The sequence below is a fragment of the Streptopelia decaocto genome, assembly GCF_964273445.1.
Source record: "Streptopelia decaocto genome assembly, chromosome: 1".
In the NCBI taxonomy this organism is placed as follows: domain Eukaryota; kingdom Metazoa; phylum Chordata; class Aves; order Columbiformes; family Columbidae; genus Streptopelia; species Streptopelia decaocto.
Genome location: NC_138663.1, coordinates 156108092 through 156131740, shown reverse-complemented (window position 1 = coordinate 156131740; position 23649 = coordinate 156108092). Strand labels below are relative to the sequence as shown.

The following is a 23649-nucleotide window of genomic DNA, read 5'->3' as shown; positions in this document are numbered from 1 at the left end:
ATGCTCCTGTATTTCCACTCCTTGGCTAAAGGCTTAACGTGTAGTAGAGCAAAGCAGAGTTAAGAAGACCTACGAGTTTAAACGCCAGGTTTTCTAAGACTATTTCTAGAGCGCAGGACCTGGGAATACATCTGACACCTGAGAAAGAGGTAGGTGCCCTGGTCACAGTCTGTCTAGGGCATCCCAGGGCACAGCCAGGATGCGTGGCAGCCCTCTTCCTCCCTCCTTTCCTCCCCTCCGCGGTTGTTCCCTTTGCGAGGAGGCCCATCTGTGTGCAGCAGATGGGCTCTGCGGAGGTCCTGGCCAGGTCCCCAGGTGATGGAGGGACCAAGAACCCTGGGGTGTCCTGCAGGTCCGTTTGGCTGCAGCAAAAGGGCTCTGAAATCTTTGTGCTACTTTGGGTAAATGTGAAATCTATATGATACTTATCTGAAGCGATGAACTGATGGAAACCTGTGGGTCATTTGAGCAGGAGAGTTCTGAGGTACAGTCTCCAGGGATGAGGGTATAGGCACACCCTGTGGCATTTCTTGAAAAATGCAAATTCCATCATGCTTTTGTTGTTGTTCCTGTTTTCAGTAATTCCTCAGGTTATCCCTGTTTCTCAGCATTTTCTCCACTTAGGGCTGCACTCCACCTCTCATTTGGAGAGGCTGGATTTGACACATTGTGAAGTGTAGGGTTTTGTCCACCAAGCAAATGATATTTTTGTGTGCAGAAATACTTTGCCAAAGTTGTTTGTCCCACCTGTTTCCAAATATGTTAGTGGCTCAGAATCTGACTTACACTGCTGAAAATCGGAGAAGTAACAATAGCCATGTGGTTATGATGTGTCTTCCTGAGGATTCAGATTTGAAGGGATTGTCTGTTATTTAACTGAAAATACATTTCAAAAATACATTATATATAAAACATGGTTTGAATATGATATAGGCTTTCAGGCAATATTTAGAATAAAAATAAATAAACAGGCTGCTTAATGATTCCTCTGAAGAGCAAGTGGAAAGGGTGACAGAGCACTGGAACAGGCTGCCCAGGGAGGTTGTGGAGTCTCCTTCTCTGGAGACATTCAAAACCCGCCTGGACATGTTCCTGTGCGACCTCACCTAGGTGTTCCTGCTCCAGCAGGGGGATTGGACTAGATGATCTTTTGAGGTCTTTTGAGGTCCCTTCCAATCCCAAACATACTGTGATACTGTTGAAGCGGAGGTTGATTGAGTTGTGGAAAAAAACTGCAAGAACTCCAGTGGAAACTGGAAGGGAGAATGATGGTTCAGAATGGCATCCTGGAAAGTAACAACAGCTGGAAGAGAGGCAGCAGGTGTATATTGGGACAATGAGGGCATTTATGTTCCTCTACCTCTGTTCCCATGAACAAGTAGGTTGGATTTCAGTGAGCCCTGTGCCTGCGAAAGTTGTTGCCTATGATATCTTTTCTCCACACATGCCTATGAACTGGGGAGGGAGTAGAAGGAGAGAAGGGAATAAGCTGCCTTTTCCCTAGAGCTGAACATGACCTTTTATTCTCTCATGTGAACCAGAATATAAGGGGACCTGAAGGTAAATCAATGAATCCCTGAAGTCCAGCAGATGGACTTGAACCTAACTGCAAGTTTGTGCTCACTATAGTCAGGTTGCAAGTAGGTGCCTTCTGCTGGGACACTGTGCAGGAAGATCAGGTATCTGCAGAGAGGGCAGGTTGCCCAAGAAAAAAAGTGCATGTAGGAGATCCCTAAACCCTCTTTGCTTTGGCACTACTTGCGTGTGACCAAGTTCTTGAGAACCATCCCCCCAACCATTCAAATTCTGAGGCTGCTCTGTGGCAGTACTACATGGGCAAATGTTACAACTCTGCTTTCATTGATCCCATCATCAGACACTCAGCCCATCCTTATATATCATTTACTTGCAGACAGTTCCCTGTAGCAAAAAGATTCTGAGTCAGAATAAATTATTTGTCACCATGTTTTGCCAGCACTTGTACCTCTTTGTTATATCACATGCATCCAGTTTTTCCACTGACATGTTATCGTAGAATCATAGAACGTCCTGAGTTGGAAAGGACCCACAAGGATCATCGAGTCCAATTCCTGTCCCTGCACAGGACAACCCCACAGTTCACACCATGTGTCTGAGGATGTTGTCCAGTCTCTTCTTGAACACTGTCAGGCTTGGGGCCGTGACACCTCCCTGGGGAGCCTGTTCCAGTGCTGCACCACCCTCTGGGGGAAGAACCTTTTCCTCATGTCCAACCTAAACCTCCCCTGGCACATCTTCCTGCCATTCCCTCGGGTTCTGTTGTTGGTTGCCCATGCTGGTTTCACAGCTCTGCTACCTTGCCATAATGAAACCTCCCACCCTCTGAAGGTAGTGCAGGCATTCTGCCTGGATCCTGGAAAACTCTTGATGGCTTTTGGCAGCTTCAGAAAAGCAGTTTTATGGTGACACTGGTGATGCCTTCTCTTTGCATGTCCTGGCTTTCAGGGGATTGGTCTCTGCTGAAGTGAAGCTCTGTAGGACATAGGCAAAACTCAACTGAACAAGGTCCTGAGCATCTCATAATTACTTTGATGTTAACCTTGCTTTGAACAGGGAGTGTGACTGCCTGGTTGCCAGAGGTCCCTTCCAGCCTTACTGTTCTGTGACTTTGTTGGGCATCCCAAACTCTACGGTAAAAACGTCTTTATCAGTCACAGCAAGGTGTAATTAGGAAAGTAATGGAGTTACTAAATCAGGAACACAATCCTGTAAAGCTGAAATCATCAGTCTCAAGCTTCAAGTGTTTTTGTGAATGAAATAAATGAAGATTTATCAGTGGAATTTTCTTTACTTACAGTGTTAGCAGGGAAATCAGTTATGGCATCACTTACTTTTTTCATTTAATTTATTTATTGCATCAACAATTGGAGCAGGAGGAGTATATTCTACATTCTGGGATGTGACAAATTTAAGTGCTTCTCTGATACAATGTTTCTTTTGATTATTATTTTGGTTTATAAGAACAGAAAAAATGAAAATGCTGTAGGTTATGAAGCCTTTGTTCCTGGGAAATGTCTGACGTTCTGGGAAATGTCTGACAGGAGAACAAAGCCTGTGCCCAAGTATTCATTTCCTTCAGCCCTGTGGAGAGTTTTTTCTAACATATGTGTAATTTTCTGTAGAAAAATTACCTATATATATTTTTTTACTGGTTTGAGATCTCAGATGTCATCTGTGATAATGATATATTATGTAGGTTTCAGGTCTAAGGTACCATTACTTCAGCACACTCATTTTCTTAACCCTTGAAAATTATTTTGGGAAGCTTTAGTGAGCAGTGAACACGAAGACAGTCCATTCTTTAGTGTTGTGTGATTACTGCACACACTCTGTTGTCATTTACCCAAGATTTCAGAACTACTTTTGCTAGTTGTCTCTAGAAGGGGCACACACAGTGATCTGCAAATGGGCAGACATTTGGAAATACTGCATCCAAACAGCTATACTGCTGGGTAAACTAAAGCCAGAGTGCGAGCCCCAGCACTGTATTCCTGATGGCCCGTATTGATTAACTGGTACCTCACTCCCTCTCTGTGTTTCAGCCTGTTCCAGTTTGGGTTGACCTAGACGCATCTGGTATAGATCTATACCATGCCACATAGACCCAAGCAGTGAGACTGAGGTGGTCATTGCCATTTGTCTTTGGGACCAGGCATCAGGCCATGGCCCTGCTTTACTGAGCAGTGTAGAAACACAGGCTGCCCGTGTTTTCGTCTTAGCTCATCGAGCCACAGTCATCTGAGAAAACAGAGCTCAGCCTTGAAACTCCAAAAATGATTGGTGGATATGATACAGAGAAGCTTATTTTTGTTGCCTCACTTGACACTCTTGTGGCATTTGGAACAAGTACAAAGAAAGACTCAAGTATCTCAGGTGGAAGGCAAATACAAAAACCTATTGTATACAGTGTAGTACGCCTTGCTGCATCTCAGGCTTTTAAATTTTTTTTGAAAGTATTAATATATGTTGGTCAGGGCACTGTTACTGTTGTTACTTCTTTCTCTGCATGGATGTTTGTCAAAATTTTTAAAATTATTAATTTTTAAAACAAGCCCTGAATATGTGTATGCCTATATGACAGCAGCATGCCCAGTTCCTAAGTCATGAAGACTTAGAAAATATCAGATATCCTTTATTGTAATACCAGAGTATTTGTATTAATGTCTACTTTAAATAGCAAGTACTCAAATCTCATAAGCAGTCTGCAATTTGTGTGAAGACAGTTTAATTCAAGTTGATGGTTTGAATGGAGAATGTGTGAAGGGAAGGGGGAAATTCAAGGAAATAAAAGATCATTATTGTTGCCTTTTTTTTTTTTTAATTGAGCAGCTGAAGCAAAAAGCACAAGTCACCACTTTTACTGATTCTTTCATGAAAACATTTTTTTTTCTCCAGCCAAGTGATCAACTGCTATGCCAAATCAATCCTTCTGGAATTTATTGTCCACTTCTCAGAGAGAGGTCGCCCACAATAAAGCTCTATCTACAAACAACATACTTGACCTTTTTTTTTTAAGCTAATGGGATTAGTGATATCCAGTGCTGCTCAAGGGGTTAATCAAATATTGCTGGTTGTCACAGTACCTTATGCCATATTTTTTTCCAAAGGAGCTATAAATTTTAATGACAGACAATATTCAGGATGAATAACTATAGGGATTCTATATATGTCCAAAGACTAAAGCGTCATATTCAGTTGTTGACAGACATTGTAACTTGATGATATCTAAACCCTGAAAGACAAGGAATGGTTCCATTGAATATGGTAACACATTTGGAGAGCAAAAGGGAAGGAAGAGGAGGGATGTCAAGGAGCAAGAAAGGACTATGGGTCCTGCAAAGAATCTGTCTCAGGGCAACCATGAACATTATCAGATCTAGAACCACATGGCAGTGTATTACCTGCATGCTGTGCCCCTGTAAGAACAAAACATATTCCAGCATGTCAACACAAGAGTAACATTTATAAAAGTCATAGTAATTTTCTGATTTAATGTAATAACAGCAGAAATTTAGAAGTTCACAGGGAGGACTAAACTCTTCATTACTGTAAATAATTGTAAATAGCTGGAAATGTTGGGCTGGAGTAAATGTCTTTTAGATTTGTTCTTTACCAACACCAAATAAATGCTATTTTCTGTGGGGTTTTTTGGTGGTTTGGTTTGTTTTAAAGGAGCACATGGGCATTCTTGGAAGGTGCTCTAGGTATATAAAATAGCAATACTCCTGTAGTATTAATATTAAACATATATATATTTAAAGCTTGGCAAAAAGAAGCAACAAATGATACTAACATTGGATATCACCTAAAGAAATATTGGGAAGGATCTATGTTTCCATTTTTCTGTTTATTTTGAGGGTAGAAATTCCTAAGCCATCTACTGCAGTTAAATCTCAGACATTCAGAGAAGGGTTCTTCTTCTAAAAGCAGGAATATGGTGTCTCAGCCTCTTATAAAGGTGCAGTTTGTCTGTGGGGATTGATGCCCTGTAAGCCATTCATGCCGTGTGATTGCCGCCTTGCCTTAAACCTTGACATTAACATCCGTATTTGTACTGTTTGGGAACAGATTCCATTTAGTCCCTGGGAAAGGACGGGGAGAGCTTCCAACAGGTGCCTCCTGGCAGGATCCCTTTTAAAGGGAAAGACTGTTTCAGCATAGTGCCATTTAGGCCAGTCTTTGACACCTTTCACATGTCAAAATGCTTCAGACACAGCAGGACTTGTTCATCTCATTCCCCACTAGGTGATGGCTACCCTTGAAAGAACCTGGAAAATATGGAGGTGCCCTGAGGAAGAACAGCCAGCTGAGGCTTCATCTTCTAAAAAGTGTGATCTAAAACTGATAATGGCTGAGGGCAGAGCAGCACATAAAATCGAGCTAAGTTTCCATCTGTAGTTTAATGCACTAAGAGGAGGAAATGATGGCACCACCAGTGGAGAAGACTAAATTGTGACAAAAGTAGAGAGTTATCCCCTAAGTGGAAAGGCTTGTGAGGCTGCACAAATCTGAAGATAGAGTGCAATGTAGACAGTCTCCAACATACAAGAAAGCTTTGTTGGATAGAATCATAGAATCATTTTGGTTGGAAGAGACCCTCAAGATCATCAAGTCCAACTATAACCTAACTCTAGCACTAAGCTGTGTCCCTAAATACCTCATTTGCATGTCTTTTAAACAAACTCCAGGGATGGTGACTCCACCACTTCCCTGGGCAGCCTGTTCCCATGCTTCACAACTCCTTCTGTGAAGAAATTTTTCCTAAAATCCAATCTAAACCTTCTCTGGTGCAACTTGAGGCCATTTCCTCTTGCCTGGGATCACATCCTTAGACTGAGACTTTGCACAGTGGAAAGGGAGTGCTGAAATGAAGTTATGCTTTCTGCAGAGGTTCTAGGAGGAGAGGGAGAAGGAGACTGAGAAAGCCAAAGCACTCCTTGTGTTTTGACAAGAAGAGGACTTCATAGTTTCACAGCTATTTCTGCAGCTTTCTCCTCTTCTCTGACCCAACCGTGTGACTTCAAACATGGCAGTGATGTAGGCGGATGATGGAGCTTTCCAGATGTCCAAGCACCCTCATGTACACAAAGTCTCATAGATGAGGTACTAGCAGATGAATCTGCTGTAACTTTGCAAGGTAAAATACTGTATTTGAGTTGTTTTTTTCCCCTGACTTCCCTACTGTGAGAATAATTTGGTTTTTAATTAAACCTGGCTGGGGGTGATTCTGTATCTTGCTAGATTGAATTTTCAAGAATTTATAAATATTGACCAAAAAGTGGATAGAATTCTCCGTTTGAAATTCATGTTAAAAGATGTTCCAAATTTCTGGTTGTGAGCAGCTGAAATGAAGCAACAGGGGTTGCGAGAACTTACGCATTCTGACAAACAGCCCCATACTGTTCTTTCACTCAAAATGTTATCTATAGTGTATCTATAGGTTTTCTCTGTGTGTGCGGTTTTTTCTCCTTTTTTGTTTTGGTTGTTGTTGTTTGTTTTTTATGTGTGTGTTCCATATAACCTGATACATGTTGTCTGACTGTTGATGTAGTCATGCCATGGCTTGAAAAAGTTGCAAAAAGCATTGGCTGAAGGACAGTCTGAACATTTTCTTTAACAAATGGTCTCCTGCTTTAGTTTCAACAAATAAATGCAGTATATAGTAGTTCAAGATAAATGTGTTTGAGAAACATATATATATATATATATATATATATATATATATATATATATGATCTCCTTTGTCAACTCATATTGATTTTGACCTGACACATTACTTTTTAATTTGTAAGCAAAGAAAAAAAAAGCTTTTGGTCTGTTGGAGATTCTTTGCTTTGATATTATTCCTTCCCTGCAGCTGCTCTCCTTCAATAGTTTGGGAAGCCAAAGATACCAGAAGATTTGTGGAAAATACTCTGAGATGGTGTTGTTTTTTAGTAATGTCCATATCAGTTTAGAATCTCTTTCAATAATGTCTATTTTTTGTTTGGCTGAGCTTCTTTATCCTTCTTCATGTAAGGGTTGTTATCATTTTTATCTGCAAGTGCTCATCCGCTGCAGGCTTAATGCAAAGCTGATTGTGACCCTACTGCATCTTATCATGAATAGATCATTGATACCCAACTAAGTGGAAATAATTTTCTATGACAAAGCAGAAGAATTTCAAGTCATATCACACTAACCTCTGGTAATTTACTGGGATTTACAGATTATAATGATTATTTGTGAAGTGACTGTGGTATAACACTTAAGAAAGAGGAGGAAAACCAAACACATTTTGTATGATTGTATACACTTGTCTATTTTTATATGCGTGCACAAGCATTTTGTTTGTATATACATAGCATATGCGGTATAGCATACCGTAACCTGTGTATGTAAAAATACATGTAATATTTATGTAACACTCACATGTATTTGACAGCTTTGAAACTGCAGATGGATTTTTTGAAGTTGTGATTTTTAAAATTTTTTTAGATTTGATTTAGCTTGTTACTTTCTTATAAGAAAAAAAATTATACTTTTAACTCAGAATATACTAATTAAGGAAGACAGAAGCTCTGTCAGTTGAGTCATCCAGAAGAGCGTCAGTTATGTCTAAGATCACATACTTGATGCCAACAATGTAATTTTACTGTATTGACAGGTAAACATTCAGTGTTGTTTTGTCTTTGTTCAGGTGGTAGACTTCCTTTGCTTTTCAGTGTAAACCTCCTAGTAAATAATTTGCAATTTATGAGGAAAACAATGACAATGCATATAATTAGCAATTCTCTTGTTACCTCTATTTGATTACGTTCCTGCTATCACATGCAATATGAAACCATCTATTATGAGCTATAGAATATGCAAATATCTAACTTTACAAGAGAAACTAGAGACTGGTCCATTTTCTAAAGAGGTGGAAAATAAAAGAATAATTGTTAACCATATCCTTTCATTTTCTTGAAAACATCAATTACATTTACAAATCTCAGAAACACAAGCCCACCAGTGGAAAAGAAATAACTCCTTTCAATGTGCTTCAAAAAAAATCTAATCACATCTAACAGCTGAAACTTATTTACAACTGTAATTTGAAACATTAATTATGATAATGTGCTGAATTCTTTTGTAACATGGTTCTCAAAAGCCTGGCAGTTCTCTTTTTTTGGTCTTGATGTAACATATGTTTTGTGACTTGGAGAATTTATTTACCTTTCTTTCTTGTTTCTCATGTTTGTTAACTATTTTCCCCACCTTCTCCATTAATTTTATTTTCCTCTCACTGGCTGTTAATTCAAGAGATGGATTTTGGTGCCTGTACTGACTCTTAATGCCATTGGCAACTGAATGTAATGTTTTGCATTTTTGACACACCAAACAGTAGCAGTGATGCTGTGATTCCAGGGCACTTCCACAGCGCCAGGGCAAGAAAAACGCTGTTATATCTTTAACGCTGTTATATCTTTGTCTTGCCTTAAGACTGTGGCTTAAGAAGGTACCTTCCTGATATACATTTATATTTGGCTTTATTAAATTGGTTATTAAATTATTTTTGAAAGGGCTTGGTTATTGCTGCGCTAGCTTATGTAGTTGTAAGTAAAGAGAATCTATGTGAGGAAATACTTTAATGATTTGGTTTTCAGTTGTGAAAAATAAGTCAAGTTGTCAAGATACCTGGCTTTACTTTGAAAGCCTTTAAAGAAAATGACAAAGGGGCTCTATTTTTCTTTTTTGTTTTGTTTTTCAAGTTGTGTTTTTCTGTGACGGGAGATTAGCCAAAAAAATGGAATTTTTATTAGGATGTGAAAAGGTCTCTAATGACCCTTGAAAGTGGACAAAAGGGTAGTACAATAAGTGACAGAACTCTAACAAGGGTGGAGGGCATTCCAGGAAAAAAAGACATTAAATCCTTTAATTTTTTTCGGCTCGCCATTTTCTGACAGCTTATCAAGTGGTTGGGACTTGTTTGTTTTGGCATGCGGTTCATTCATTGTAGGCAGCCGGTACTTTGTTCTTCTTTGTGGTTTCCCAAACCTGATTGTGTTTATCCTAGACTGTGGGAAAAGTGTATATTCCTGTTTCCTTTATAAAAGTAAACGTCAGGTTTTGTATGAAATTTTATTTCCCATATTTTCCATTCCGTTAATCATTATTGTTGAAATATGTCAGGCTTTGGCACATCATCCTTTGTTTTCATATGATTGTCCAGATTGTAGTGTCAGTGTGTGACCTGTTAAGTCAAAAAATAAGCATGTTTGGGCTGTAGTAATTATTACTTCATAAAGTGTAGCTGAGGAGCGCGCACCATTATTGAAAAGGGACCACAATTTAATTTATTGCTACTAAAATTGTTTCAGGGGTATCTAGCTATTGTTGTATAGTGCTTTCTCACTTAATCTAGAGAAGCCAAAACTAAAGGGAGTCATGATAATGGCTCTTCACGTACTTGGAAGTAGCTGTAAAAAGAAAGGGAATAATCAGTGTTTCCTGTCTGTGATGAAGAAGAGGATAACTAATGTGCTGTAGTTGCAGTAAAGGGTTTTTAGTCAGGTATTAGGAAGAAACTTGGTAATTATACTGGGATAAATTGCTTAGGGAGACTTTGAAATCTCTGCAATGGAAAGATTTTAAGAATGGGTTATAGACACACGTTTTCTGGGACTGGCACCGGTGTCTTTTGAGTCTGTCAAGTACTGGACTAGAAGTTCTCAAGATGATTTGCAGCCCTGTTCCTGGGATTCGTTGTCTTGAAAATGCTGACGATCTCTGTGCAGCTCCCTGTTGGCAATTTGTATTCACCTTTTCAAATCTGTGCTTCCGTACTCGTGTGTATATCTGCAACTGTGTATAAGAGCTGTGCTCCATGGTTAGGGCCCTGATTTTGGGTCTACATGTGCCTTGATTTAACAGCAGGAAAAAAGTGGGGGGAGGGAACTTTTCATGTTGAAGGAGGAGACAATTCACAAGAAGAAAGAATTCTTTTTGTGTTTTGCATATTTAGATTATGGATAACACTGTGTTAAATCAATAACATATTTTCTTTTTCATTGTCTTGTGGCTTACCGACAATGTAATATTTGAAGACTGTTTAATAACTTCAATCAACTCCTGAACCACAGTAGGTGACCAGACATTTCATAAGGTCATTTTTTTCCTGCTTTCAAAATAGCATCATTGGAGGTTTGCATTTTAAAAGGAGATTAAAATGTCTCTCATTAGGAGAGAATGAAGATAATACTAAATGTGAGTAACAAGAATACAAAATCACAAACGTTTAGAGGTGGCGAAAGACTCATTATTCATGACATTCATCTTTCTGCAAGCCCAAGGTTGTTCTTTGTTGTACTTGACTATATTTGCTTTCATTGTTCTTCAGAAATAGATTTTATTGAGTTGACTGGAAAACAAAACCAAAACCACCACCAAAACAAACAACCACCAACCATACTAAAAACCCAAACCAAAAAAAACAACCAACCACAACAACATCTGAGCTGAAGTATAACTTAGACTTCTAGTACTGAAATTCTTAAAAAGTGGTTGTATTTTTGTCTATTTTATGTATAGTTTTATGTATTTGATTAATTTTGATTACTTTACAGTGATGTGATGGAAAGAAAATTGAATGGTTTCAAATTCTGGAGAAGCTTCTAATCAGTTTTCACATTTATTTTTTTCAGCGGCTTTCTCGGAATGCCTCTGGAGATACAAGCATTCAGTTTCTAGGCACAGTGGTAAGTACGTGCAGCTATTGTCAAAAGTTATGTTGGTAGAGGAATATAATCTAAATGGAAAATAGGTGAATGACACCAGCAGCACATTTATGCTTGTGTTTGTGAAGGTTAGTATTATGTGTAAATATTGTGAGCTTAACAGCTAAAATTAGGCAAATTTCTGAAGCTGACTTCCAAGGCATGGTGCACAATATCTGCATTCCTCATTTCAGTTGACTCAAGTCTGCCTCTGTTTCATTTACAAGGCATTTAAGAGTCACTGGTTGTAGTCTTGTAATTTTATTGCAACATACTCAGGGTTGATCCACATCAGGATCAAATCAACTCTTCCCCACCACCTCAGCTTTCTGGTCTCTGTTGCTTCACCATACCATGTACCCTCACATCTCAGAGGCACATCAGTAACTGTCTTATGAAAAGACTATATAGTGGGGCAAAGTGTTCTGTGGTTCTCCCAGATTTTGTTTGTTGAAGAGAAGTACGTTTAAAATCCTAATCAGATTTTATGCCATTGGTCAGAATTTACTCCATAAAATAGATTTTTGTTGTCTGCTATTATCTTGAGCAATCATATATGATATAGAAACTAAAGTTTTGTGTTATGCGATGGGTGCTTATAAACATATGCGATTGAAGCAGCATCAAATTCCATCATTTGCATTATTAAAATGCAGTCATTGATTTTTCCAACTTCCTTATGCACCTAAAAATAGTTCTGAAAATTAAATAAAATTGAAGTATCCCCTAAATTCAGTTGTCCTGATTGCTGCCAACAGGTTTCCCTGCAGTGACATTAACAGGAATGAAATATTCCCTTTAGAATCTAGTCCTGACATTTCTGTTCACTATATGTTTTGGACAAAAATAGATTAAGATTACGTATGATAATGTTTTCATTCTACTTACTTGTGATTAGTTCTTCTACAAGTCCTATGAAGCCATTTTTTGGGGAGGTATAACACGGTAAGAGTGAACTTAACAAGAGTACCTTGCATGTTGTTTTTTAGAGATGAAAAGTGCCCCTAATATTTTTTGCTTCTAGAAATATATCTGTATATGCATATGGATTTGTCTTTTTCAATATCAAGCAGAGCAGCAGTTACAAATAAAACATAAAAGTTTTGTTCTGCCCTATTGTATTTGTAACGATGCTTCAGCTCTGGAGTTGCATCCTGCATATGCAAGATTGCTGCTGGCTGCCTGATCTAATAGTCTTTGTGTGAGAAGAAAATAATTACTCCAAGTAGATAGGATATAAAGGACAAATGCAACTTGATAATACTGCAGATTTTTTAATCAATTCTCTTAAGTGGGTGCTGTAGCAGAGAAAATTCTGATTAGGTATGTGTTTAGTGGCATTAAAAATTAAATTTGTTGTTAAGTTGGTTATGAAAACATTTCATATTCACATGTTAGAAGTGCCCTTCAGTCTCATAGGCTAGAACTCTTGTGCTGGGCCTTGTGCAACAGCAAAAGACGACAAAAGAGGGTACAGTACTGATGTGCTTTTAGCTTTAAAACGTTGATGATGAAACAGTTAATGGATTGTAATATATATCAGATCTTACTGACTGCATCATGTGTGTTTCTTGGATGGTAGTTATTTTGGGACATCGAATATGTGATTACAACTAAAATTCTCAAGAGGACTAAAAAGAAAAGCCTGTAATACTCTATCCACCATTTTTAGTTAATATAAATTATGCACGTCTTGCTGCTCAAACCCAGAGAGAGAACTTCAGCTAGCAGGGCAGAGAAGCAGTAATGAAGTCTGCTTCCCAGGGTTTGCTCTGATACCAGTGTTCCCACAGAATCCAAGCCAGAGTCTGCACCTGTGTTACTATCAGTTCCTCTGGGGCCACTGTCCCTCTCATCTCCCCAAAGTCCTTTCCTTTGTTTAATTTGTCCTTTGCTCCTTTAACAACCTGCTGCACTTTTTTGATTTCAATTTAATACCTTCACCTTAGGTAATGAGGAGGGGGAAGGATGGGTTTTCCTTGCAATGGCAGCCTCTACAAATTGTCTACACACATAGATCTACACAGTCTGTATGTGTGTACTTGCATGTGTATCTGTACACATCCACAAATGTAAATGTTCTGTCAAAGAAAAAAAATACCACCTTGAATGAAGCCCCTAGAAATACATTATGGGCTCACCATTACCTATCTCTCGCTAAACCTTTGCCAACATAGAAGTGCAGTTAAGATAGCCTTTGAAAGGAATATTTGGCAGCAAGAAACTCTTGGTTGCTGGTTATTACCATAATGTATTGTTGTCAACATAATAAACGTCTTGTGAAATTATTGCTCTGCTCTTTTTTTAGTAAGAGGATTTGCTAGGGATAGCTTTGAGCGTTCTGTGTTACTTTTGATGGTGGCAAATGTTGATGGCCCTTCAGTGGTGGCGGGCAGTGTGGTGTTACTGACCGTACGCACTGCTGACCCATCCATCACAATGTCTTTTTAGAGCCAGCTGATCAGGAGCACAGCTCCCTGGCTTGTCAGGAGGGCATCAGCTTCGATAAATGGCTTCACTTGATTTTCTTTTTTTTTTTTATTTTTTTACATTGGACAGGGGAGATAATTTTGCGACTGTTTTTTGATAAAAGCCAGCTGACACTTGGAGGAGAAGCGAAGGGTGTGCTTCCCTATTAGAAACATCCTTGATGTCCTGGTTAGCTGGGTGAAGGACAAAGAAAACTACTTTGCAGCAGAAAGACAACAGTTTAATATGAATTCTGCTGCATGACATATGGTAGACATGATGACATTAAGACAAATGTGTCTATTAGTGTAGCAGCGTATTTCTGTTGTTTTAGAGGAGCACCGGAAAAATCATGTTCCTTTCCGCAGTGAAATCATAGCTTTGGGTGCACACTGTTAGCATCATTTGGGGGGCTACATGGATTTTAATAATATTTCTGTTTGTTTCTGATCCTTAGTAGAAATTCTTTGCTACTTCAGCATTTATCTTCAAATTGCAGTGGCATTAGATAGCTTATTTTCTCTGCATTGTTTTTTGGTAGAGGGTTATGAGTCTCAGAGCTGATATAGGACTCATACTATTGGAGACTATACGAGAATGCCCGAGCAACAAGCAACTTTTATATACTTATAGCTTTAAGAAATGGTTGTTGAATAGGAAACTACACTGATTTGGTTTAATTTCCTTTGGACGATACCATTTTGAGTCCTAATTAAATTATTTCAGAACAGCTCATGGGTTATTGCTGCAATTGAGATGTTATGTGAGTTTTCACTCATTTTTCCTCTCTGATGAACGTGACTAGATATAATGTGCTGATGGAATCCTGCTATTCTGCCACTTTAAGCTAGAATTGTTCAGCTGCTATGTTTATTAATAACATTTTTGTAACACCAAGGAATCCTATAGTGCTATATATTGTACACAGAAGAAGGAAGCAAGGTAATCCATGCTTCAGATTGATATCCAAAGCCATGTCCAAAAGCAACACTACTAGGAGACAAAGAGGCAGTCCTTCATGGGTTGTCTCCTGTGTTCAGGCAGCTCACAGAAGTAGATTTGTAACAAACATAAAGATCTATTGACAAATACCAAGCAGAGCTTCTGCTTCAACCTTTGCAGTCCAAAAGCCTGGATGTTTGAATAGGCTTTTCAAAGGACCAAAGCGCACCCTTCATTCCTCTCTTTCTAATGAACCTCCAGTTTCTATCTCGTCTCTTCATTGCGCCTTCTGTTGTGTTACACGAGAGGAATGTTTTTTGCTGCCCCACTGATGGCCCCAGTCATTTGCTGATTATTCACTCCTCTGTCAGCTGGACTTCAGCAATGAAATATGTGTGGGCAGACAGCCTTTAGCACTAAGATAGCTGCATGGATGCAGACAACTGCAGATTATTATGGAAGCATTAAACTTATTCTAGACTGTAACGGCCTCTGTGTAGAATTTACAATGAAGAAATACTGTCCGTGTGCTCAGGTGGTGAGCGGCCTGGCTCCACTGCATCCATAATGTCATTGTGAGCTCTGGGCTGCAGGCCGCACTTGGCAGCGATGGCCTGTCCTGTGGAACGCTTTCCTCAGACATGCTCCTCAAAGGAGACAGTCCCAGACAGTGAGAAGTCCCCAGCCACAGTGGAAAATTTTACTGTCCTTTGCTCATAATTCTTGCCATTTTGTTGATCTTCTGTTTTCTAACGTCGGAGAATCAATATAGAGAAAACCAGTTACTTCTTTCCTCTGGGGAAGGATGAAAGGATGTGTATGTGTCAGATGTTAGTCCTGTTGCGTAGTACGTTACTTTACAGTGTTCCTTCAGTGGTAAACACAATATAGGAACCCACGTGGAACAGTGGAATTGCTTCGTCCTAAGAATCAAGCCATCTTTACGTGCTTCTGAGTTGCCCAGCATCTTTTTTTGGTTCAGCCTTCTCACCGGAGATTTTTCCATTACTTCAGTCTCATTCCTGATGGAGTGTTTTTTTGCCACCTTTGATTTACAAAACATCTGAAGTTTTGCTGTGGAGATGTATGCTTTTCTATGATTACTATTAACCTGTTAATGATACACTTGATGTTCTTTAGAGTAGTTCAGAGTAGTAGATCAGTTCTTTAGAGTAGTTCTTTAGAGTAGTTCAGAGTAGTAGATCAGTAGTACACATTTAGAGTAGTTCAGAGATCACTGTTCCAACCAGATCTGCAAACTCCAAGTTGAGAACACTGGATTTGGAAAAACTAGTCTCTGTCAAGCCCTGGCCGTGCTTTTTAGCATAACTGGCATACGTTCTAGTACAGTTGTGGTCATTCAATATTAATGACTTTTTGATTGTTCTCTGTTTATTTCCAGATGGGTGGCAGAAGGATGTTTCGTACACAGCCAGGGTTATTAGTTATGTATATTGTTCATGAAGTTAGTCAGAAATGGAGAGCTTTACATCAGAGGCATTCCTCAAAGTTTTTGCTGTTGCTTCCTAGCTTATTGTATATTCATCATTTATGTATGTAAGGTATCTGGGAGCTACAGGTCAGTGTACCAACTTCACTTCTCGCTGCTGATTCCCCTTCCCACTCCCTCCTGCCAGGACTTGTCTGCTTTTGCTTCAGTAGCAAATTTCCAACTTTCTGTCTCATTACTGAGTCTTACAAGTTATCCTTGGGCTTTTCAGTCTGTGTATAATCTCATCATCTTCCAGCTAGCTTCCTCCTTTTTCTTTCTCCCTACATTCTTAAAAAGACCAATTAAATAGCAATAAAGATGGGAGCTTTGACTGTATGAGTGATTTAGCTCACAATGACAAATGTTTTAACAACCTGCTTCTTTCACTCTTACAAATCATTGGAGTCCTTAACAGGTTTTCTTTCTGCTTTTGTTGTGATATGTGATGCTTCTGAAAATAGATACTGAGGATATATGCATACTTTCAAACATTGGTTGAAAACCTGCAGAGGTTACAAAGGTTGTATTTATTGGAATATGTAGAGTGTTAACCACAATAAAACAAATATAGTTCAGTAGGTGCTTATTTTGCAAGCTAATGTATCTTTTTTGTTGTTGTTTTGTTTTTTGTTGTTATTGTTTTGGGGTTTTTTGTTGCTTTGGTTTTGGTTGGTTGGTTGGTTTTTTGTTTGTTTGGGGTTTTTTTTGTTGTTGTTGTTATTTTTGGTTTTTTTTTTTTACTCTTCCTTATCACAAGCCTTAAGATGAGGGTCCCTGCTGACCTGAAGGGAATTCTAGTCCTGTATAGATTTTTTTTGTATTATTATTTTATTTCCATCCAGCTTCAGAGTCATTGTGAACTGCAGTGCTTATAGTAGTAGAGCTATCACCAGTGGCATTTCAATATCACAGAAGGTGTCACTAGGAGAAACGTGCAGTTGCTTCTGGAAGCTTCCACAAGTCCCTTTTGAATATGGGTGGTGAGAATCCTGAGAGTGGCTACGAGCTGCTGCAGTGTTCTGCAGAAAGTGGGTCATTCATACAAGAAGGATTTAATTTGTGAAAGTAGTGATACTTCAGCCTGTCATTACGACTGGTCAGTGAAAATTGTTTCAGCACACGTGATGTGGATGATCAGGTGCAGCCACACAGCTGCATATGCTGTTCTTATTTCAGTTTTGTTATATATTTGTATGTTTTAAAGGAGAAGATACAGTGAACATACTAAAGCTGTCCATTGGGGGCAAACTCAAAAGCACCTGAAATAGTGGTGTTACAAAAAGCCATGTCCTACAATCACTTAGATTATTTTGGGACTCTTGCTCTGGATTCCATTGAAAAGAAAAGTAAGAAAGCAAGTGTAAAAAAAGTAAGAAAGAAAGTTCTTTCTGAATTTTGCTTTCGTGACTTAAAAGAAACCAGAAGTGCCATAAGTTCCCACAGAACAACCTCTTGTAGTCTTTACCCAAGACCTCCTTGAGCAAGAGATGTTGGTGTCAAGGTGAAGCCGAAGCTGCATATGTGCTTTTTGGATGGCCGTGGTGACCATGCTGGCTGGCCAACTGGCCACTCCCAAATTTCCCTCAGCTGGAACAGGGATTTAGTTCTCGTGTTTTCTTGACACGGACAGTACTCTTCAGAAGTTTTGTGAAAACATACTTATGGTTTCTACAATACTTACAGACAATTGGACGTACCTACCTTTTATTCAAATTTAGTTGCAGTTGATCAGCAGGTTAAAATAGTGTATGTGGGTAAAACGGGATCATTAGATGGAATGAGGTGGGGATGGGGACTGAGAGGCAGAAATTTGGATTGCAAGCCTTGCTTTCTTACAAAACCAGACTGGAAATGAGTTATTACATTTAGATTCTCATGTTTTACTTTTTATTTGTTCATTTTAGATATTGGCCTTCTCTTCTGTTTTCATTTAAACTTTTAATTTGCAGAGAAAAAATGTGTGATGACATCATAAGTAGGTCAGAATTCTCATGAATGTCCTTAATGTTGGTGGAATCTGCAGCATGTGTTCTATCTGTAGTGTAGTAGTCTGCTTATAATAACTTATTATGCCACTTATTCCTCGGAAATAAGCAAATGGAAATATAAGGATTTCTGATTTTCCTTACTTCATGTGACAAATTTCTTTCTTATTGAGCTCAGTAATGCTTTAAGGACAATGATTGGACTTGATTGAGTAGCCTGTTACTTCTTGGAACACAAGTGGTGGACAGGTTACCCAAGAATAAATCAATTTATTTCCTTTGGTAGACTAAGATTTACCAGTGTTGAAATAATTATTAGTTGCTTTGTTTGTTCGAATAAGTTTGTGGTGGTTTTTTGTTTGTGTTTTTTTTTTTTTTCTTCTGTATCAGGGCTGTTACATCTTAGTGATGATCTAGTGTTTTCTTCTGAAGGTGATATGTACTGCCAAGTAATAAACATGTGTAGCCCATGTTTTTGAACAGCTTTTTGATGGCTACAACTTTGGCATATAACCATGCACTATTTAGGAGGTATTAATTTATATGGCTTTGAAGCTTAACCAGTGATCTTAATGAAACAAAGGCACGATGAAGTTAGTAAAGCTAATTTAAGTATCTGAATGTAAATTTTAAATGAAGTTTTTATTGATAATAAATATACTTTGTTTCTCATTAGTCTTCTAGGCTTCAGTGGTAATATCAGTAAAATAAACATGTTTTACAAAGATTTAACATTAAAAATGCTATTAATATGACCCTTGGTACACCAGCACAATTAGATTTCAAAGTGAGCATTTAGGATGTAACAGCGATTAATGACAACCATCGAAAACAATTTTGAACTCCATCAGTTTAACTCAGGAGGGTAAACTTAATATGATAATTTATCTAGTTGAATTGTATCAGCTTAGCAGGAAAGTATGCAAATATGTGACCCTTACCTAGAATCTAAACGGATGCTGTGCTGATAGATTTATCAGTTCCATTAAAGAACTTTAGGGAACTTTGGAATTTCAGCAATTGTTCCCTTGGAGGCTGAAAACCAAACCTGATCTCATACTGGGACCATTCTGGTCTGCATATTTCCATAATTTGCCTTTGCTACTAATATGACAGCAAGACGCAAATAACTGTTTCTAATAATATCAAATGGAGTTGTGGAGGACAGCATTTTAATGTAGTAAAAGACCTCCCCGTGGGGTTGTTATTGCCACTATAGAACAGCAGTTACACAGTTGCAACAATAGTCTCTTAATTGATTCGTTTAATTAGCAAGAGATGAAGCTTGTGCTGCATCTTGTCATCTGTTATCATGGGGGCGGCTACAGAGAGAATCTTTGCATTTGTCATTCTTTACGGTTGGGTTTAAGTAGAGTAAAAGCAAAATTGCAAATGCATTTCAGCTGTAGAGGGGAGCGTTGGTAAGAACATTTTGCAGACGTGCTTCCACTCAGGTTTTCAGTGTGTGGACACGTCTGGTTTAAGAATCGGCATGGTCTCTGGAGTAGAATTTATGACAAAGCATTGTTTTACTGGAGGAAAATCTTAATCCAGCTATGCTGGGCATTTCTAACCTAAATATGCAAATCTAAGTATTATCGGAATGGTGGATTATTTGGGGCATCACTATTGTAACAGTTGACTAGATTTGCTTTGAAGAAATAGGGTCAGATTAGTGAAACTGGCCATCTGCCTTGTGATTGCTTTTTCATGGCATTTTTGTTTCCAGACTAGATAAACAATGAATTACATGAGCACATGGTCCATGGTAGGAAGAATGTGTAAAAGAGGGACTTTCTTTGTGGTTGGTTTTCCCCCGAGTAGTTATGAATACAGATATAGTGCTGTGCTTGCTTCTGGGAGATGAAGTAATTTTTTTTACTCAGATCTATTTTATTTACATTTTAAGGGTATGTAAATAAATATATTTTAAAGGCATGTAAATATATCAGGAGCTTCAGTTTCATTTTTCTCCTCTCCTTGGCTTAGTTATGTCTTCTGTTCAAGGTTATTCTTCCTTATGGAAGGAAATATTTCTAGAGGAGGATGAACTTCTTGTTAAATGCTAATTAAGAAAATGAAGGTTACGTTGGCATACTTCCATTGTCATAGTACTGACCTAAAATAAAGGATCTCTTACTAATCTGAAATAAATTAGACAGAGGAGGAAGCAAATAATTCTGTGCATGTGAAACACTTGAGAAGTCTACTCCTGGTCTATTTTTTAAATTACTGTGCTTTGGGGTTTTTTGTTTGGTTGGCTTTGGTTTTCCACTTGTGTGCTGTGGTATTGCACATACCATCTAATTTTGGAGTACGATAGTGCTGTCAATCTGCGTAGCAAAAGGATGATGTACTGTTAGTGAAGGCACCTTTTTTAGGACAAGGTAAACAAAGATTTATCCCACTTATCGTTAAAGATCCCATGGTAATTTCCACAAGGTTCTGAGATCACTTCATATTCTGAGAGTCTTGGCCAAAGTCCACTTGTGTAATTACCTTCTGTCTGCACAAATCCCTCATGCAATTTTAGATGTGTTTGGTATTTTTCACTTCCTGTCCTAAATAGTGAAAATATTACCACACACTGCAGACAGTTACTGTGGGTTTATACCCTAAGTTCAAATAAAGAGATTCCTGTAAATTGCCTTTAGTAATTTTGGTTTTCTCATTGTTAAAGCACTAGAATGTGACAAAAGATGAGTAAACAGTAGGATATATAATTAAATTCACAAACCGATCAAACAACTCTGAATTTTTTATTTATTTATTTTACTTTTCTGTTTCATTGCATTTTTGGCTGTCTGTGAGCTAAACTGTTCCTACTGCTAGGACCATCACTGACCGTGTCAGAGGTCAGACTTAACACACCACAGGGGCTTTGAAGCAGTTGGGGAGCCAAGTGCCGTCATCGTGCACTCGGTTGGCTTTTACTTGTGTACTTTTTTGTTGTCACAACTGAAACTGTGCCTTTGTCTCTTAACTAAAACTGGTTTCAGTTCCTCTTTCCAGGTACCTCTGATGGACTCCAGAAAATGCGTTCAACCGTGTCTTTAAAATGGTCTGCTTCTGTGTTGTCTCTTTTGGTAGAATTTGTTGCCTTAGTATATACTTGAAGTTTACTCTTCCTGTGTTCATCACCGAAGCCTTATGTTATTTCGCCACATTCCATGTCAAATCTTTTTTTGTGATATTTTGTTTCTTCTTCCTTGTCATCCTTTCTTTGATTTTTCTGTCATATTTATCTTCTCCATCTTTTCTCAGATTGCTTCCCTTGTGCATTTCCTGTGTCAGGTTTTTTTAGGCATAGTTGTTCTCTTGCTGGAGAGATACATGGTTTGAGAAGAGAGGTATTACTGTTAGTCTGACATAAACTTCCATGTTTTTTTTGTAAGGAGTGTTTAGGAGAACCATGAGGATAAGAATAAACTATGGAAAAATGGCTATGCATCAGCAAGTTGTACAGCTACTGGAGTTAACATGGAAGTATCACAGACAGGGAACACCAGGGACTCAAAAATCTTTCCTTTGCCCTTGTTGTGTATCTTACAGTATCAGCGTCCGGTTTATTTATTGCATGTACAATCTAGTATTAGCCTTCAGCTGATATTTTGAAGCTCTGCAATTTTTTTCCCAGTATTCATTTGAGGCTCAATGCCAGGGGTGTCAAACTCATTTTTACCGGGGGCGATATCAGCCTGGCGGTCGCCTTCGAAGGGCCGAATGTAATTTGAGGACTGTATAAATGTAGGAGTAGTTACATTTATACAGTCCAAAAATTACATTCGGCTCTTCGAAGGTGACCGCCAGGCCGATGTGGCCCCCGGTGAAAATGAGTTTGACACCCCAGTCTATGCAAATAACAGGAGTATTTACCAAGCAGGAACAGTTAGTTTGTTTCACTTTTTATGAAACTAAAGTTTCACATAAATTCTGTGTGAAGTACATTGCAAATTGCATTACAACTGACATCCAGCGGACAGCAATCCACACTGCTGCAAACACAAACAGGCAGCCTCCATCTTTGTCTCATTCATGCCATTTGCTACTTAGACCCCGTGCCCGTAGTAAGGCAAGGGAAGGTGAAGGGCAGAGCAGTTGTAGTAGGAAGTATCATGCTCGTGTGACCATCTCCCAAACACCAGCCTTACGTCTTGGAGAGCTGCCACGCTGGCAGGGTGCGCAGGAAGTATTCGCATAGCAAATTGTGTTACGAGCAGCAGAACCACAACAAGGCTCTTCCTGCATCTGATGATAATTGTTCGATTGGGGGGGAGGGAGAGAGAAAAGGGAGGTCAGGGCGTTGCGGATGAAAAGGAAAGGCCCGCGCTATTGTAAGGACAGTGAAAACAAACTGCCCCTGTGCCAAAGAGCTTCAGCGTATGTGACACAGCAGCGCTGAGTGGGATGTGGGAATATTCCATCGAAGCTGAAAAGCCCTGTGGGTAGGAAAGCTGTGGTGATGTTCTGTGTTTGCACTGCTACCTCCTTCTCCTCCCTACTTCAGAGCGATTTCTCCTCACATGCCCCTAGAACCAACCCCCGCTTACCACTTTCTTTGATGTCAGTCTTCATATGGGGAAAAACAAAGATGTTTGAATTTTAAAATACTTACATTAGTGTTCTGTTACAAGTCTTCGGGCGTTCCTTGTTTTTTTGTGAAGGTTTTGTGTTATTTTGTTTTTTTCTCCCTAGGTTTATCTTTTCATTATAAAAGAGCTGCAGGGGAGCCCTCCCTTAGCCCTGTGAACCCTTTAAGTTCCAAGCCCACTGACCACACACCCCCTGCCCGTTCAAAGCAGGGTCAGCTAGGGCAGTCTGATCAGGGCCGTGTCCAGCTGACTTTTGAATATCTCTAAGGACTTCACAATTCCACATCTCCACAATGTATTCAGTGATTTTGCAAATTCTTGGGCATCCCTGAAGTCTTTGTAGGGCAGTGACACAGAAGTGATATAGATGGAGAAAATCAGGACAAGCAATTCCAGGTCTGCCGTAATCCTGAGTGTAAAAAGGGCATAATCATTCTTCGCAAGAGCTCATATGACTGCACCAGTTGAGGAGCAGTCAGAAGCTCCATTTCTAATCTGAAAAAGGATGGACACTTGTGCTGTAAACACAGGCATGGAGCAGAATGCACTGTCAGTGTTGTAGAGGTTTGAAGATAAGAGGGCTCTGGCAGGTTGGTGCCTCTTAGCCTGTCAAAATCCAGCTGGAAGGCAATGATGGAAGGTGTAGAGAAGGTTAAGAAGAGATTATAACCAGAGATGAATTGAGCTCTCCAACAGTCTACCATTAGTGCCCTGAAGGAATAATGATTTTAATAGAAACATCTGTACGTTACGCAAGAAACAATATCAGAGGCAAAGTGTCAAGCAAAGTGAATTTATATACAAAACCGTGGGTTCCCCCCCGGGCTCCTCAGTAAACGCTTTCTAACCATGTCACAGTTAAATGCTAAAAAGCAAATGTGCAGGTTTTGTAG

General features: G+C 39.0%; 1 protein-coding gene across 1 annotated transcript in view; it reads left to right on the top strand.

The window, feature by feature from the left end:
* The window catches only part of PCCA (propionyl-CoA carboxylase subunit alpha), a 287256-nt gene that overhangs the window by 211431 nt on the left and 52176 nt on the right, over positions 1-23649 (top strand). Inside the window, exon 21 of the mRNA XM_082058341.1 lies at positions 11205-11258. Within this exon, the coding sequence (XP_081914467.1) occupies positions 11205-11258 (54 nt within the window). The remainder of the gene's footprint in view (positions 1-11204; positions 11259-23649) is intronic.